Source organism: Engystomops pustulosus, chromosome 1 (assembly GCF_040894005.1).
Source record: "Engystomops pustulosus chromosome 1, aEngPut4.maternal, whole genome shotgun sequence".
Classification (NCBI taxonomy): Eukaryota; Metazoa; Chordata; class Amphibia; order Anura; family Leptodactylidae; genus Engystomops; species Engystomops pustulosus.
Genome location: NC_092411.1, coordinates 193,496,517 through 193,516,050, shown reverse-complemented (window position 1 = coordinate 193,516,050; position 19,534 = coordinate 193,496,517). Strand labels below are relative to the sequence as shown.

Below are 19,534 nucleotides of genomic sequence, written 5' to 3'. Positions count from 1 at the left end.
CTTGCTGCATAAGACCTGCTGTATATTTAGGTTGCCACATTGTTTATAGTACAAGATAATTAGGAATCAATAAAATGATAATCTTGAAGAAGAATAAATCTCTTCATCATCCAATCCCTTCCCTTCCTTGGTTGAACTTGATGGACATGTGTCTTTTTTCAACCGTATAAACTATGCTACTATGAAGTGATGCTGATCAATTAAAATGTGACTTACAGTCAGTCCGTATCGGGGAATGCTGAAGTACTTGAGCCAAGCCAACCAGTCCATAACCGAGGTTACATTCACCAGTAAACCCGAAAATATCTACAAAGCAAACACATTGTCATGTCACCTAGTGGTATCTAGTAACACATAAATTATATATGAGATATACGAGAACTCTTCTGACAATCTACCAATAATAACAGTCCAGTAAAGCTACAGGTCTCAGGTATCTGCAGGTCTCCAGATTAATATGGTTCTATGAACACAGAAATATTTCTCTATTTACAGATATGGATTTGGACTTCCATATTACAGTATTATAACCGGTTTATTTTACACAACAACTAACTTGCAATACTCACAATCATAAAGACAAAGCTTATGGTCATGAGAAGGTTGGCAACGGCAACTACATCCTGACCAGCTGCTATAGCTAAAGCCATGGACGTGGCGGTGTAGGAGAGCAACATCAAGGTGAACATCATAGTGAAGAAGCATCCGGCCGTTGGTTTGAATCCTAGAAGTGTAGAAAGACAAAATCTCTTTATGGATAAAACACTAAAATGAACTTTACTTTTAAAGCACAGACAACAGAAAACTTCTGCAGAAAACTCTATTGTTGTCGCTACTAATGCCACACATGATGTTACAGCTCATTTACACCTACAGAAACCTCAATAGATACCAATAAGTTGGACAATTGCTATCTTTAGTTGTGAGGCTTCTGAAAAGCAGATCACTAAATACTGTTACTAGAGCTCAGGCAATATGGCCGCCTCATAATCATGGACAGCAAACACAAGAAGAAAATAAAAATGTAGCTCTTTCTGATCCCCTGCCACTCAGGTTTGACACTGCCCATTCAACGTTCAACTTTACTTCCAGGTCCCTCTCAACAGGAGGGAGAGGGCGCTCCACAAACTAAGATGAGTCCTGGATGTGGGCCACTGATTGAATGAGCTCTATTTCCAGGGAAAGGCCAGGATATAAGGACAAGCAGGGATCAGACATTATGAACAATAGATCAGATGGTGAGTGAGGGGGGAGCAATTCTTTTTTTAATTATTATTATTATTATTATGTGTTTGGAATGTTTAGCCAATTTTGTTTGGGCTATAAGAAATACTTTTTAGCAAAGTAAAAACCTTGCTACAAATTCCTGCGTCTTAGAGTCCATAGTCAGGGGAATCCAGGGGAACCCTCGGACACCCCCTTTAAGGGTTTTAGTTTTTAGCCACTTTTCTGACTAGAGCAAAAACAGCGGTGTGCCCTTAGAGAAACGGTGGTGTTGATTAGCATGAAAAAATCCATGTGCCAAAGTTTGGTACAGTGACCTAGACCAACTATAGTAGATGGTATAAAGTAGGACTTGACAGTCTTAAATAATGAGGGCGGGGATACAGGTTTATGATTTTACTGTTTATTTATATTTATAACCGTTCTAGGGAAAGGGGGTGATTTGAATTTTTCAGGTTTTTTAATTTCTTTTTTACTATTTTTCAGACCCCCTTGGGTACTTTAACCCTAGGTTGTCGGATTGATCCTACCATGTACTGCCATATTACAGTATGGCAGTATATGGGGATTTTACACATTGTAATACATGGGTTAAAATCAGACAGCCGTCAGACATGAGTTAAAATCGCCGCCCCCAATGACCTCACAGGAGGCGACACTCAACTCAAATATGGCGGTGCCCACCGGGATTTAAATGCCTCTGGCAGCAATACTGCAGGTATTGATGGTGGGCGTTTGCAGAAACACCTACCTTGCATGGAGAGGGCTAAGCTCGTGAGCCCTCTCCATACACCCACAGCAGCCGTGTTATACGTCACACATCAGTAAGGGGTTAATAAATGTGGCACAAAGCATTGCTTATAGGTTGTAAGCTTCAACACTCAGTAAAATCTTAGTTTGTTTGTATATGTGCCCCATTAATCTGAAAAGCGCTGCCGAATATGAGGCGCAATAGAAATTAAGATTTATTCTTATTTCTGCTTTCTTTCACAATAATTACTTTTCAGCTTATTATCATCAAGTAAATATGTAAAAATATTCTTATCTCATTCTACAATACACTTACCAATCATAAAATAGATAACACATGTAAAAATAATGCTCGGCATTGTTCTCATGGGGAGCAAATCTGCTATTAGCTTGGAGAAGAAGTATGCTGACAGTCTGTAGTATCCGCTGATGTACTCATGTCTGTAAGAAAACAAAGACATAAATATCAGCCACAGTGAAATATGCATCAAACATTCCTGTAGCCACCTGTTATGTAAGGATTACACTCATATCCAAATGCACTTTATGAACATGAGCAATGCAGGAGGATGTGAAGCTCTCTACTTGGATGGATGTTCCCCTGGCCACCTGACATCACTTACAAATACACAATAAAGCTATGCAGGCTCATTAATTTGAAGTTTCAGTTAGTATTAACATGGACCTCAAAGGTGACCTAGAATGGACCAGTGGATGCCCATCACCGTAAAGGTACCAAGCTTTTTGCTTTCTAGCAGTTAATTTACAAATGGGATAAAAAGTTTTTTTTCTGAAAATTAAGGTGTTGCTTAAATGTTGTGGAGATGCAGTTGGAGGAGACAACAGATGCCCTGTAATATACTCCCTTTAATAGACATATTACACAGCCTGACATTGGCCACTCACATGAATATTTTCTTCTCCACAATGAAGAGCTCAATGGCTGATACAGCACTGAAACACTGGTTGGTGGTTATGAAGAACAAAGCTCCGACTCTAAAGAAAGAAGATGCAAGTTCAGAGTCTCCTTCCTTACAGATTATACAGAAACAAGAGAAGCTCTTTAACACTTTCGATTGTTCAAACAGGACATTTAATGCACTAACCTGTTCTGGATTCCATTCTCATCATCTTTCACACCAAAGAAGATGGCTCCAACAATGAGCGCGAGAATAAGACTAACCATTACCTGTAATGGATATAAAACATTTACTATAAGAACCTTTAAACGTAAAAAAAAAAATTATAATAATTTTTCAGAAATTATCTATGCTCATGACAAACCTGTTTCCTTTAGAGAATAAAATATTTGTTATATTTTTCATGGGGACTGCACACCATTTACAACACTAATGTTAAATATGTATCACTGTAGGCATAGGTTTCGGTTATACTCAATAGGACTACAGAGAAGCCTGATGCTAGGTATCTATCTGGTGTTTGCCGGATAACAGACAGGAGGACAACACAGGATGAGTTAGTAAAGAGAGAGTAGAGCTTTTATCACTATTATGACAATAAAAATATCTAAGCTGTTTAAGATTGCACCAGAAGTTTGAATAATGCAATATTTGGAAACACTGTGAAAATACCCCAAACCCCTTAAACTCTCAAATGAGAAATTGTATCACAGCCAAGCATTGTCTATATGTGATCAAGTGGCAATGATACAGAGGAACTAATAAGGAGATTAAGGGATTAGATTAAACGCTTTGACCTTTTCTGCCAATTCTATTGTACAAAAGTGGATAAAATATTTTACAATTATTGGTATCAGGCTGATCGTTTAAAAGGAAAGTGTAAAGATGTATTATCTCCTTATAGCATAATCGCTGCGGATAATGGGACTGAATTACTAAGAACCCGCCAAAAAGATCAAGGGGCACAGATTACTTAGCCATTAAGCCAGTTGTGATGGAAAACAAGGATCATATCAGAACCAATTTAAGTCGGATGAGGTGAAATGGTTTTAATGAACTGTGTACCACGCATAGAAAGGCTTGGAAATCCAGCGATAATGAGGTGTCGGGGACATTAAAGAGCCAGAGAAGTGCACACCATACAAAGAGTCCAGACAGTTAATGCCAATTTTGTGACGGCTAATTCGGGTCACAAGGTTGCTCTTGTTCAAAGCAGTTTTTAGGAATCAAGATGCATTCATTGTATTGTAGGTACAGAGAGTGTGCAAGTTCATTGTAGTCTGGGGTATACAGTCACCATAGCGGGAGATCCTCCACCAAGATCTGTTTTACTGGGGGATCCAGCCTGTTTATGTAGTACAGGCTTAGCTATGGATTGCTTGGTAGCCATATAATTTTTAAATATCCTCAGCACAGACGTAGCATCCCTGACTATAAAAGAGTTGATCACTGGAGGCTAAAGGTATTCATGAGAACACCTTTACAATGGCAAACTATAGATAGGTGCCCACCTTCCCCGGGTGAAATATATATTACACATACACTATGCTTAGTACAAAATAATCAACTGCCTACTAACGGATCGTGGGGGCAGGGTTCTGTTGCACCGCAAATAAATAGATCAGCCGGTCGCTCCCCTGCTGTAATTATCTCTATGGTGCTGAGGGAAATAGTAAAGCACCATACTACCCGTACTTATTCCATTACTATGTTCACTGTATATGAAGTTATTTTATTCTATACTCCATATTAGGGGTCTGCAAGGAATTTTTTTCCTTCCTTTGGGCCAAATGGCATCAGCCTTGCAGGTTTTTTGCCCTAATCTGAATAAACATGGTATAATGTATAGGTTCTGACATTATTTACTGTGACAATATGATCTCTGCTACATCTGCCCCCTAAATTCCCCCTCTCCATACACAATCCCTGTTTTCCCCTCTCATCACACAGACCCCGATACTCATTCACTTAGCCCCCTCATGTTCTCCTCCCCCACTCATGCCCTCCATGTTCACCTCTTCATTCAATGAGTACCTCCCTCCACGTTGTCGTCTTCATTCAGTAACCCCCCCCCACCCTCCCACGTTCTACTCTTCATTCAGTGAACTGCCCCTCATTTCTCTCCTTCATTCCTTATTTTCTAGTTCCCCCCTCATAGGGTCCCCTTATGTTTGATGGTAGATTTTCTTTAAGTTTTAATAGGAAATATGAAAGAGTTTTCAGGCAGTTGTGAAGTGAAAGGAGAAGATAAAGTAATAAAATGCCAACATTATCGCCACACTTACCTGAGCTATTGAAGCTTGTGGATTACGCACAAGGTTTTTAAAAGACCTTTTAGAGACCCATTTTATCTGATGGAAAACTGAGGTGTTATATGTGATTTGCCTGCTGAGGAAATTGGTCTTCAATTTTTCACCACTCGACAGTTTCTCCAGTTCCATTTTAGTCTCTTTGTAAAAGGTGGTATTACAAAAATCTCCTGCCAGCTTATCTACCACAGTTTGATTACCGCTGTCATTTGGCTCCTCTGTGCCTAAGAGAAGGAAGTTTATACATAAGTAATACTAAACACAACACTAATGTCCTAAGTCAGTGATGGTGAACCTTTTAGAGTTCCAACATGGCAATTTAAGCAGTAACTCTTTGCTCCAAGCTATGTCGTAGCTTTCAATCATTTTGACGTCTTTGGGACATCGATATGGTTAAAAGAAGGAGAAAAAAAAAATTGGATTAACATTACAGCCTCCCTTCACTGCTTGAACATTAAGAATTGAGGGGCAGGAGCTCCAATGATAATCCAGCTATGTCCACGCCATCTTGCTCTTCCTGCAGACCCAAGAAGTACAGGAAGTGTTGCTCTGAAATAGCAACACATCCTTGGCTACCTGGGACTGCAGGAGGATGCCTTCAAACACTCAACATGTCTGGCAAACTCTGTGCTGCGGTGACAGCCTGGGTGACCACAGAGATAGCTCTGAGTGCCACCTCTGGAATCCATGCCATAGGTCCGCCACCACTCTCTTAAGTTATAAGAATCTTTCAACATATACAGTATAAATTATACAGGAAAACATTAAGAAAATTTCCTAGATACCTAGATCCACTTCTTCAAGTTTGTTTAAGGCAACAGCTGTTGAGTCTCCATTGATAACATCAAGGAAGAAGTCAGCAGGATTATTGTGCTCTTCACAGAGGTATCCTAGAAGTAAAAAAAAAAAAAAAAAAAAAAAAAGAAGAGATAATGACCAACTGAACGGAATAGTACTGTAGAAGACTTTAAATATGCATTATGCATGACATCTGCAAGGAGTAAAGTTAGCTCATCACACCTCACATACCCTGCAACTCAGCACAGGATTCTGTCAGGAAGCCAGGTAAGTTAAAACACACAATAATATTGTAATGCAAATGCTCAATTCGTTAAAACGGCTTTTGGAATTGCTGAAATGTATTTTTCAAGGAAAGTCAATATTTTCAAAAGGAAAAGAAAAACAATGTTACCTAGTTGTGAGAAATAATCCAGTGCATAGTTAGAAGGCCCATGGTACAACATTTTCCCCCCAGCCAACAAAGTAAGGGTATCAAACAATCTGAAGATAGAGTAGCGAGGCTGGTGAATGGAGAAGATTATCGTCTTGCCTTGCCTCGCCATCCTACAATAAACCAAACCATAAAGAGAACAACAGATTATTTGATGTTATCATTCTGATTACTTATTGTAAAGACTCTTTAAGTGGACTACTCAAAATTGTCTTTCAGCACCCTTATAAAAGGGCTGGTGTCAAAGAACATGGTCCATAACATATGGATTAACAAATGACAAAACTAAAAGAATGAAACTTGGTCTGGATACAGGGATAGTCTTCTCATAAAGTGCAGTGGTCTTTTGGAGTGGGTTCACTGTATACTTATTTCTCATTTAGGAATCCTGTCAGGATTTGTTGTGTTCTTTGGGTTGGGGCTGGATCATAGGAAGGCCCAGGGGAGTGCTCCCCAGGGCCGCCACCACTTTACTCATAAGGGGGCCTTCACCAGCAATGTCCAACAGTCAGATCACAGCCATGAGGTTATTGTCTCTGGAAGTGATGCACAGCGACGGTGCCACCGCGCTGCACCTTTGCCTGCCTCTTAGCTGTGACACTGACTCGCTGACTTTCAGTAGGAGAATATTGCCCTTGCAGTACTCAATCACATTCTGCATGCAGCGTACTTTTCAGGAGCTGTGCTGCATGTAGACACTTGATCCCCCCTTAGTACCCAACACTGCTTGGTTGAACTGGTTGCCAGCCAAGCCCTAGCCAATCAGTGTAAGGTTTATTTCCTCGCAGATCAATTGGCCCAATCTGTGAGAAGAGGAGAGAGAACGCTCAGGGAAACAGCGGAGCGCAAGAATGGCATGGCTACTACGACTACTGCCACTGTGCTAAAATGTAAGTAGAAGAAAGTTTAAAATATTAATGATAATTTAGAATAGTAATGTGTAACACTGTGTAAGCTACATTCAGTAGGGACCGCCTACCGTAATCCAGCCCTGTTCTTGTTGTTGTGGCCACTTGTGTAGTGATCCCTACCCACTAGTGATGACCAATGGCAGAATATAATTTTGCCTGTAAAATGTGATTGGCCATCACATGTTGGTTTTCATCTGCATGCAGCCCTTACAATGTTACAGCTCTGCAGCCAAGTTTACATTTAAACAAGCTCTTAATAAGTTTTCTTCTAATAAACTTCTAGAAGCTATATCTAAATGGCTCAAAATTTTTTGCACTTTATCTGAGTATACAAAAGTAGTTATGCACAATTGGCCACTAGGTGCAGAAGGGAAGGACTTTCACACTACCCTAAATGAGAAATCTTGTTTTATTTTGGGAACCACACATACCTACACAATTCTTTATCAAATCTCACAGGTGCATACAGATAAATAATGTAACATGACAACTTTACATATCAGAATAGAATAAATACTGTTTGCACAATTTGCTTCAGTGGAAAATAAACAAGTTAGAGACATTACAACTATGTCCACTCCTCAGAAGTTCCAGGATACAGGACTTGAAGGGCCCTGGAAACAGAAGACACAAGGTGTTTTTACCTTTTAAGCAGCAAAAGAACAGCATTAGCTGTGCTGGCATCCAGGCCAGTAGTAGGTTCATCCAAGAACAAGATCCCTGGATCAGTGATGAGCTCCATACCAATGTTAGTTCTTTTTCTTTCTCCTCCAGAAACTCCACGAATGAGCTGGGTGCCAACCTAAAATGAAAGAGAGACTTTCCAGCACATATGACCATATCATTTGGTAGAGACTTCATACTACCTGCCTCTTAGGGCTCTTTCACATTGGTGTTGTTTTTCACTATTGTGGTTCAGTAGATTTCCACAGATGCCTCACAAAGCCACATTTGTCCTATTTTTTCACAGAGGTGGATCACGGAAGGCAACAGAAGGTTATGGATCCGCAAAAAAGAAAAACTGATGTAACATCAATTTTTTTTTTCACTGATGAGGGAGGCTAAGAAACCAGCGCTATGCAATTTCCGGCAGAAACGGTCACGAGCGGCCACAGGGGTCTCAGCACTGGACTAACTAACTTGCCTTTGTGGGGAAACCCCTTTAAGCCTTCAGGTTTTTTGCGGACGCAGAGATAACACAGGACCATCACGGAGACAAAACAGAGACACAAGGAGACAAAACGCAATGGATACGCAACAGAAGCGCACCAACCAATGTGAAACTCCCCTTACCTTGGCATCAGCCACTTTAGTCAAACCCAGTTCCTTGATGATTTGATTGATACGTTCATCCTTCTCCTTCTGCCTTAAAGATCTAGGTAGCCGCAAGGCTGCAGAAAACTGCAGGTTCTCTCTTACAGTCAGTGTCCCCATCACAACATCATCCTGTATGTTACAGTATAAAAGATAAGTCAACAGAACTACTAAATTCCTTTAATGTCTCCCGATATTTCACAAAATATCAAATTTTACACTACTCTTTTATATAGTGATCATAAAAACTAGTGTAAGGCTTCATTTATATATACCATTTTATAGTGTTGTTCACAACTTTTTTTTCCCCGTTTTAAAACAGGCATTTTTTTTGCAAGTCAAATAGAGGAGGAAAGCACCATGAAACTGCACCAAAATTTATCTTATAAAATACAATCTATATTTTGTCTAGACGTCAAAATCTACCAAAATATAGTAAAAGAAATGCAGCAGAAGCGCTATACATCTACCAGGTACACTATCTGGATCTCATTTACCATCCATATCAATGTTTACAGGTAAACACGTATATGGACATAGATTTGGATTACAATTTAGATCAATGAGGCTAAAACCCTGAAAAATGTTCTATTGGGGAATATTTTACTATTAGCTAATACTTCAAGTATTTATATATTTTCCATGAAGTACCTGTACAACGTAGCCAGATAGACACTTGAAGTTTGAGGGTTGTGGCTTTCCATCTACAAGCACCTCACCAGAGAGCCCGTGAGGATCCTTCCTGGCAGCTAGGACATCCAAAAGCCTTTAAGAAAGAGAAACCTGTAAAGTCATGTGAAGTGTGTCATTTAGGTTTCATACAGGTCAACTACTACTTACGATGATTTGCCACTTCCAGTAGGACCCAAAATTGCATTAAGACCAGGTCTCATAATCCCACTGTAAATATAAAGAGAATAACATGGTCATATAAGATGGGTTTACATACAGTTATATTGCAAGGGTGTACCTTGGTCTTACCAAGTATACGGTAATGAATATGTTTTATAAACTAAAGGTCACTTTTTTGTATCATCCTTTCCCCTGCTCTTTACTTACACATGTTGCTCTGTACCAACACAAACATTTGCCAACTTCTTGTTTATATTTTTTTCTAGGTGGCTTAAATATTAATTACAAAATGCCACAGTGGTTTTCAGGTTTCACAGAGGGCAGTGGATACATCTACATAATTAAGGGGGTATCCTGGTTACGGTAAGTAATGTTTTTACAAATATTAATTCTCACTGCCTTGGTTCCCCTTGAGCTCTTTTATCACGCTCTTATTTATCAGTTACCACTGCCGAGGTGAATAGATTTCTCACGAGTGCTGGCACTGCTATCATATGACCAGCTGAGGACTCTTCTTACTACATTCCCCATGCTGACCTGCACCCTAGCGCGGTGTGTGTGCGCATTTATAAAACTAGATACCTAAGATCTGACGGGTAGAGAAGGAGAGTACTGAGCACGTGCAGGCGGGCCCTATAAGAAACTACAGGTCCTAATAGGGGTAACAGAAAGGAAACATTGAGCTGGGTTGCCTACAAAAGTATCATTTTTGGAAGAGAACTGCTAGAAACTTGTAATAACATTATATTAAGGACCGGCTTATATACATAAATTGTACAGAAATAATGTTATAAAATATGGAATAATCACCATCATCCAGTGCAGGAGTTTCCTTGTTTTCCTGTCCTTCACACAGTTCATTTGAGGTCATGTTGTCTCAAGCAACATTGATAGATACAACCAGATTCACATTACTTAAATGGCTTTTACAAGCTAGACATTTTGATAGTTCCTCAATATCAGATCAATGTGAGTTCACTCATCAACCCCACGGATCAGCCTTTCTCAGCAGCTGATATACAGAGAATGAAAATAGAAGCAAACAGCTCCATTTGAAGTGCAGTGGCTGAACCAAGTTACTGCTTCTCAACTTCCATTCCCATCAATTGGATCTGTAATCAAATCAAGAGAATCTGTAATAACCTGGTCTGACCACTACACACATAATGGAGCTGTCTACTTCCTGTTCTTTTGCTGGTTATCAACTGCTGAAAACAGATGATCTTTGTTGTTGTAGGGTGTATTAGTAGTGATTTGATGTTAAGGATATTTTTTATATGATAAAACAGATTGGAGAGGGGACCATGGAAAGGTCAGCACAGGACTAGCCGGTGTTACTTCTATTATTATACAAATATTATCCATTTGTAAAAAATTTTATTGATGGACAGAAATGTAAAAGGATATATTATACAATTAAAATGTATACCATAAACTACAGCATATAAAGATCTGCTCAGCTGCTGCTGTTCTATAACATGACAAGACAGAACTCTAGGAAGTATGCTTAGATTGGCAGGTCCCCTTTAAATGTCCACACTCTAGCAAACAGTGTTATATATGTATGGGTGTATCTCAATTTGCTCGGTATGAATGTCAGTTTACAGTCTCCTCCCTGTTATACAATTTACACCTAGGACTGGAAGGTCAAAATGCTGAGGCATTACAGTATTGATAAGATACCTCTTACCTAGTATCATATTCACTAATATTTAACTACGTAATTGTTTGGACAGTTATTCTGGTACATAAAAATCACCTAGATGACACAATATGCAGTTTTATATCGCCCACATTAAAGAATAGTTTGGTTTAAGGTCTTGACAACCAATGTGCAGGTCAGTTTATCAGGTTTCACATTATGCCAATAGAATATCTGTATCTGCCTTAAAGGGGATTTCCCACGAAAGAAAATTCTCAAATCTCAATACCCTAATGATGTTTACACAATAAAGATCATTTTAACCCCTTACTTTACAATTTTACTCAGTGTTATTGCCATTTTAGATCCTATCACTCCCTAGGCTGCTCAGTGCAAAATCCCAGGGTGTGGGCGGGGTCTCTCTAAGCAGACACATAACTGACACCCATCTAGTTCTCTGGGGTGACAACGTGGTTACATTACAAGGTGTATACACTTTCATTTAGCTTCTGACATTTTACTAACACATTGACAGAGGCTGACAGACTTTTACACTTCCAATACTGCTACATCTGTGTTCTCACACAGATATGTGCCTGCCTCCCCTGAATAACTTATTTGCTTTTAGTTTGTAGCTTGCAGATTCTCTCTCCTCACGATGTGTATGCTGGCAGGATATCAGTAAGTGTCTCTAAGCTCCATGCTGTACTGCAAGGGGCGTGGCACAGAGCAGAGAGGCAGAAATCTTGGCGGCACGGTCTCATACAGAAATCCAAGATGGCGACCACCTGACCCTAAAGCCAGAAATTGTGTCTATGGGCAACTGAAATTGTGTACAGCAGGACTGGTAGAGACAAGTTGGACTTATAAACAAAAATACAGCATTTCACAGTTATAACAGGGAATTAGAGAATGTGTTATTTTGTTATCCTGAGTACATATAAGAAAGTTGTCTTTGTGGGAATATCCCTTTAACCCCACAAAGTCTTGTTCCATTTATTATGGTGCTGTTCCCTTAAGTGTCCCTTCCAAAAATGATCAGGGTACCACTGTAATATAAGTACCCTGTATACTCCACTGACATGCATATATTACTGGAAAGAGCCTATTTTCCAATTATCTGATATATTAATAGGATCTGATCCATATTAAGAGTGGTGATCCTCTGAGTTCATACAGATCAGACCCTACAATTCTATGTTCATCCCCATGCTGACCTGGAACAAGGTGGATGCTACTACAGGTGACGAGACCACCTGCACTTATTTTATTATCTTAAAATGATTGTGTTACACTGGGAGAGTGCTCCGCATTCTTTCACGGCTTTCGTTTTAAGCCTTATTTTCTCTCATCTGGAGGCATATAACTTGCATGTCAGTGAGCGTGTCTCATTCCCAGGTTATATCTTAATATCTGATATAGACTGTTCCAGTTGCTCATGGCAACCAATCCGAGCTCAGCTTTCATTTTTCAGCAAAAATTTTTAAAATTAAAGCTTACCTCTGACTGGTTGCCATAAGCAACTAGAACAGTTTTGCTCTCAAACACTTCTGATAAACCTCCCCTTGTGACTGCATAATACGTTTATAAAGGTTCAGTTATGGATGAGAATCTAATATATAAAAAGGGACAGATTTATGAAAAGTGTCAAAAGTGTCTTATGCTGCACAAGATTCTGATGCTAGATGATAAATCTGTCATAGTATAAGACTGTCTAGTTGAACTTTGTAGCTCTTAATAGATGGTGCATTTTACACCAGTAAAGTGGGCTAAAATTCTGTCAGGTCAACATTATTTTTGTCACGAAGCCAAGCTCACCTTTCCTAATCCATGCCCCTTTTGGCGAAAAAGTGCCGAAAAACTGTCTAAAACCCTTAATAAATGTGGAGTGGGCAGTTTTTTAGTACAAGTTAAAGGGTTATTCTCGTTTGGGCATTCACATTCAGTTTGATTAATCTGCCATTAATAAACATTTCTTCAATTAGATGTTATTTAAAAAAATGTTCCTATGTGAAGATAATTTCTCATAAATGTAGTGATATGGTCCCTTAGAAACAAGATAGCTTCCTCGGATACGGCCACCTCTGCTGAAGCGATTGCACAAAGAAACAAAAATTTTTTGTATATGAAGTATCTGAGAATTACTACAGGTCCCACAGCCCTCCTGTGGTAATGATTGCTGAATCCAGGTGGTCAGGCAGGGCTTAATAGCACATGTCTGGCCACCGCTGCCTAAATGCGACGTGGTCGTAACCGAGGAAGCAATCTCATTTCTAAGGGACAACATGGCTATGTTTATGGGAAATTATCGTCACACAGAAACATTTTTTTCAATAACACCCAATTGAAGAAATGTTTACATATGGAAGATTAATGAAACTGAATGTGAATCCTGAGACTAGAATACCCCTTTAAAGGTAGAATTCTATCATAGAAAGATTAATAAATCTTCCCCAAAGTATCTATAAAGGGAATATAGACATTTCAGAAATGCTTCAAATTGAATAAGAAAACCCACCACATACTAAAGAACAAAAAAATTTAATGGGATTTTACCAAATCAACCACACACAACAGTGGATCATCATTATGGATATCATCCATTGCAATGCATAGAGAGAAACATGAAGAAATTGGCCCATTTTTGTAACAAAATACTGAGTTGCAGTGCTTTTTTCTGGTGAAACATTTCCACAATGTGTGAATATACATCTAGGATGCCTTTACAAAAGGAGTTGTGTTCGCTTTATGAGTGATCACAAAAAGAGAAGAGATGATCCACAGCAATCCCAGAGATCTTTATTTTTATGCTTTGCATTCTATATTGTTTTTGTGCATAGTTAGTGAAACAATATAAAAAAAAAAAAAAAGTAAAACTCCTACTACACACAAAATGAACAAACAGCACAAAAATATATAATGTAAAGAGGAAGTAAGACAAGCAAAATCACACATAAAAGCTATGCTAAGCGTGACTGTGCAGAAAGTTATATGACACAGCAGTAATGAACTTCCAGGAAACGGGAAAATCTAAAAGCAGGGGTCCATCATTAAGGCATATGAGATGCAAATAACATCCACTTCTAATACGGTTTCCAATCAGACATGAGACTTTAGTTCAGATGGTGTTACCACTAAAAATGTGGGTCAATTTTAATATTGTTCATCATAGTTACATTTTTTATTACTTCCCATTACACTAATTTGTATAATTAAGTTTCTTTTCTTGAAAATTATTTGTATGACTTTTGAAAACCCTAATAAAAATGTATAATTAAAAACATAAAAATCGACATGAGCAAAAATGTGTTATATGCCCATTAGTTGTACTGTAATTTGGATAACAACGCACCCACCAACCATGGAAGATACATGTTATAATTTACTGAAAGTCATGTGCCCTTGACTAGGTCCTCACAGAAGCGCATCAGGTAAGGGACACGGATGATCTGCTGACTACTACAATGGATCATGTTACACAAGTTAGGTAAGAAAAAAATAGTCACATTGTATAACTACTGCTGGACAATAATAGACAACTATAAACATGAAAGACCCACTCCAAAGTATTCAGTCAGATCATCAATGCTATAGTACTATAAACAGTAAAATGTTGACCCAAAGCAAATGCGTTTGTGTAACCTGCTGATTGTTATACAACTTCACAGATTATCAGCAAGACATGGTTTATGCATTTTGTATAGCTCTAGTATAATCTAGGACTTCCACATAATGATTTTTTTATGAAAGGATTTACCCAAGATATACAAAAATAAAGTGAATGGCATTCTCTGTAACCTGCTGAACAGTTACATGTGGCAGCAGTTAATATTCTGTGCAATGTAGATAGAGCATACCTAATGGGGGACATTTACTATGGCGTTTCTGCCAGTTTTGTGGCGCCCTCGCCCCATGTTCTGCTCTCCAACCTATTTATTAGCTGGCGGCGCCAGAAAAAATGACTTTTTCCGCCTGCTTCGACTCTTTTCTGAAATGGGGCGTGGAAACTCTGACACAAATAATATGTGTCGCAGCTATTTTTGGGCGCTGTAAACTGGTGGAAAGTAGACTAAAAGAAATTTGCCTGTTCTTCGACTGTTTGACACATTTCTGGTGCTCGGGACAAATTTTGGTCCCAGGGACAGAAAATGGTCTCGGCGCCAGAAATGTCTCTGCACAGCAACACAATATTAAATGTGTATCTTCTTTTCGAGAGCAGGTTGCTAACAAAGCCAATGCAGACACCGACAATTTATGTAAATGTCCCCAAATGTGTTCATGTTTTTTATTTATTTATGTTTCTGTGTGAAAAGGGGCAATTTGAAATTTAATTTTGGCATTAATAATACTTTTGTTATTTTTCTTTTACTATTTTTTCAGTTCCCCCCTATGGTATAGGGACACAAAGGGCATAATTGCTCATGCAATCTACTTTAATGCAGTTGTATTGCAGTATTTTGTTAATAAACTCCTTCCCTATAACACCCTCTCTCTGGCAGGGTGTAACAGCAAACTTAGGCCCCTTCTACACTTGAGAGGGTGATGCGCTGAACTCGCTTCACACTCGCAACATGTGCTGCCTGGATCTCCGGGCCTGAACGCTGGTTTGCAGCGTTCGGGCTGGGAGATCCAGGCAGCACATGCTGCGAGTTCAGCGCATCACACTTGCAAAGTGTGGAAGGGGCCTTAGAATGACAGGCTTTGGAGAGATAAATGATCTTTCCCCTTTTCCAAATTATGTCACAGAGGCCCCGATCAATGCCAATTAGTGTGGGTTGTACTGTGGCACCTAAGAGGCTAACTGGAGTAATTGGTGCCAACAGTATAATATACCAGAAACATTACTCATCCCTTCTTTCCCATGTTGTGCTGTGTTTGTTTACATAATGTTAACACACCTGAAATGCTTTTACAATGCATTAACAAACCCAACATGTGAATACAGCCTGTCAGTCTTGGTTTACTCTCCTGTACTTGTTCACATGCCCTTTACTCACTTTACTTCTGTAGACATCCGGCCTTGGAGTTGGTGAGGGTTATTTATCATTAGGCCAGATCCTTGGGGCTGTTATATTTCTGTTATGCCAGAATAGTATAGTGGTGGAAATAGTCCTGTGTGAAATTTTAGTAGTGAAATTCCTAAAAAAACTCAATGTGACTTTTTTACACCAAAAAAAGCAGCAAAACCAATAATAAATAACCCTTGATATCTGTATACAGTATATGTTACAGAATGTTGACGCCAATTACTGCTGTGCTCGAGTGGAAAGACGACACACAACAACCAACAGGCCCAGAGTGGCAGTACTGTTGGGAGGGTAGATTGAATGGTTACACGTTTTTTTCCTTTTTTAATATTAAAGCATTTTAGTTATTTTAATGCTGTGGACAACCCCTTTAGTTTGCATTCAGTTATTGAACAAATCTATTTGAAAACATGAAGATGTGAATAGGAAATTATGTTACACTACTACACAGCAAGGACTGAGCAGTTACATATGGTTCTCTCTTTGTCAGGAAATTCAAAGTGAAAAAGCTGCACAGTAAGATTTTTCCATGTCTATCCGGTTTAGGAAACGCCAATCATTTTATATACAGTTCTTGTACCATCTTTGAGAAAAATTAGTCCATCTACAAAGTTTACGCTTTACAATGTGACTACCCCAGCACAATAACTCCACCATCCACATTTCTAAGTCTATGAAAACCACTATATTTAGAAGTGCTTTTAAACTGTTAATGCTTAAAGGTTAAATACCTCCAAATATAGAAGCAGTAGCACAAACTACTTCCACAAGTCATTTATAAGGGGTTAGACACTTTTACACAATTTCCCCATGTGCCTTTACTGCCTTATAGATAATCCCCAATTGTTCCTCAAGTGATGCAGTAGTCCTGCTTCCTACTTTTGTACTATGTGCAGACTATCAATGCTTCTTTGTTTACATATCTGAACTCTTATAAATAGGAGGAGAAGAAAGATACAGTGGAAGGTGCCATAAGGATGGCCTAGAGCAGTGGCAGCGATCCTTATAGAGACCAAGTGCCCAAACTGCCAACACAGCCATTTAGCCTTAAATTACAGACAATACTATTACAACAAGATACATACCATTGCACTAATAATAAACAGACCACCATAGAAAGACCTACATCACCAATAAGTTTACTAGGCAGGAGTAAATATAATGAGGAATATGACCCACATACAGTGAGGAATACTTCTGCCATATAGTGAGAAATATTACCGCCATACAGTGAATCATTTTTCCATACATTAATTATTACCCCCATACGGTGATTAATCTATTAATCTTACAGAAATATAGTGACAGTAGTCCTGAGGGGGGGGTCTATGATGATTTATCTACTTGTAAAACTTGAGCTGAAAGACTTGGGGGTATTGGTGGATGGTAAACTTAATTTTAGTGATCAGAGCCAGGCGGCTGCTGCTAAAGCAAATAAAATTTTTGAATGTATCAAGAGAGGAATAATTTCTCATGATAAGGACATAGTTGTGTCCTTTTACAAATTACTGGTCTGACCACACAGAGTATTGTGTACAGTTTTGGGCACCAGTGTGTAAAAAAGTCATAGTAGAACTGGAACGGGTACAGAGGAGAGCAACCAAGATTATTAGGGGAATGGGGGGATTAGAATACAATGACAGATCACAAAATGGGATTATTCAGTTTAGAAAAAAGACAACTGAGGGGAAACCTCTACAAATACCTGAACGGACAGTACAAGGATCTCTCCAAAGATCTTTTTATACATAAGCCTGTGACTAGGACAAGGGGGCATCCTCTACGCCTAGAGGAGAGACTATTCTATCATCATCATAGACAGGGATTCTTTCAAGAGAGGCCTGGATGCCTTTCTGGAGAGCAAAAATATCACCAGTTATGGGGAAAAAAACATTTGTTTAATTATTAAAGGTTGGACTTGATGGACTTGCCAGTATTGATTGAATATTGCCAGTAGCAGTGGCAATATGAAGGATTGGGGAATCCAGTTTGGTAGGATGTGTGTGGGGCAAAGTGTGTGTTGTGTGGTTGAGGGTGTTGGCAGGGGCGCACCTGCCATGAGGCGAGTTGAGATTCTCGCTTCAGGCGGCGCTCCTCCTGCTAGATGAGGGGGCGGCGGCGGGCTCCCGCCTGACGGCATGTCCTCCGGCCGCCACATGAACCTGCCCATTGCATCAACCCGCCCGCTGGCCGGCACACTCCCCCGCCCATCACATCCACCCGCCCGCACATCGCCCCGTGGCCCGCCCATCACATCCACCAGCATGCCGGCACTTCCCCCTGCGGCCCGCCCTCACATCTCCCCGCATGCCGGCACTTCCCCTTCGTGGCCCGCCCCCAACACATCCGCCTGCACATTGCCCTGCGGCCCGCCCATCACATCTCCCCACATGTCAGCACTTCCCCCGGCGGCCCGCTCCCAACACGTCCACCCGCGCGCACATCGTCCCGCGGCCCGCCCATCACATACACCTGGCCGACGGCACCTACCCCAGCCCAAAGTCGCCCGCCGGCACATCCACCTGCCGGCACAGGTACCTGCTCCAGCACAAAGTCCACGCTGGTTCCCCCCAGCCTCCGATTCTCCCGCCACCCCCCACCAAAGATTCCCACCTCCCCGGCAAAACCCCCCTGGAGGACATGGCCGATGATGAAAGAAGAAGATAGGTAAGATAACTTCTATGTATGTTTGTATAAGTAAGTATGTATGCATATATATGTCTGTATGAACGTATGTATAGATGTGTGTTTGTATATATTTGTATATATGTATATTCTGTATGTGGTAAATGTATGTGTGTGTATATTTGCTATATATACTGTTTATATCTGTGTATTTGCTGTATGTATACTCAGTATGTATGTGTGTACACTCAGCATGTCACCATGTAAAATATACTATATGGCAGAACCCTGTATGTATTATATGGTATATGGCAGAACCCTGTATGTATTATATGGTATATGGTAGCACGCTGTATGTATTATATGGTATATGGGGGCACGCTGTATGTATTATATGGTATATGGCAGCACGCTGTATGTATTATATGGTATATGGGGGCACGCTGTATGTATTATATGGTATATGGGGGCACGCTGTATGTATTATATGGTATATGGCGGCACGCTGTATGTATTATATGGTATATGGCGGCACGCTGTATGTATTATATGGTATATGGCAGCACACTGCATGTATTATATGGTATATGGCGGCACGCTGTATGTATTATATGGTATATGGCGGCACGCTGTATGTATTATATGGTATATGGCTGCACACTGTATATATTATATGGTATATGGCGGCACGCTGTATGTATTATATGGTATATGGCGGCACGCTGTATG

General features: G+C 39.8%; 1 protein-coding gene across 7 annotated transcripts in view; it reads right to left on the bottom strand.

The window, feature by feature from the left end:
- Positions 1-19,534, bottom strand: part of ABCG2 (ATP binding cassette subfamily G member 2 (JR blood group)) — a 118,504-nt gene that overhangs the window by 3,597 nt on the left and 95,373 nt on the right. For all 7 annotated transcript variants that reach the window (XM_072116853.1, XM_072116862.1, XM_072116869.1 and 4 more), the window contains 12 exons: positions 9,500-9,559; positions 9,311-9,425; positions 8,639-8,791; positions 7,990-8,147; positions 6,396-6,547; positions 5,989-6,093; positions 5,180-5,427; positions 3,081-3,163; positions 2,881-2,970; positions 2,291-2,415; positions 570-724; positions 217-306 (listed from right to left, as the gene is read on the bottom strand). In XM_072116853.1, coding sequence (XP_071972954.1) covers positions 217-306; positions 570-724; positions 2,291-2,415; positions 2,881-2,970; positions 3,081-3,163; positions 5,180-5,427; positions 5,989-6,093; positions 6,396-6,547; positions 7,990-8,147; positions 8,639-8,791; positions 9,311-9,425; positions 9,500-9,559 — 1,534 coding nt within the window. The remainder of the gene's footprint in view (positions 1-216; positions 307-569; positions 725-2,290; positions 2,416-2,880; positions 2,971-3,080; positions 3,164-5,179; positions 5,428-5,988; positions 6,094-6,395; positions 6,548-7,989; positions 8,148-8,638; positions 8,792-9,310; positions 9,426-9,499; positions 9,560-19,534) is intronic.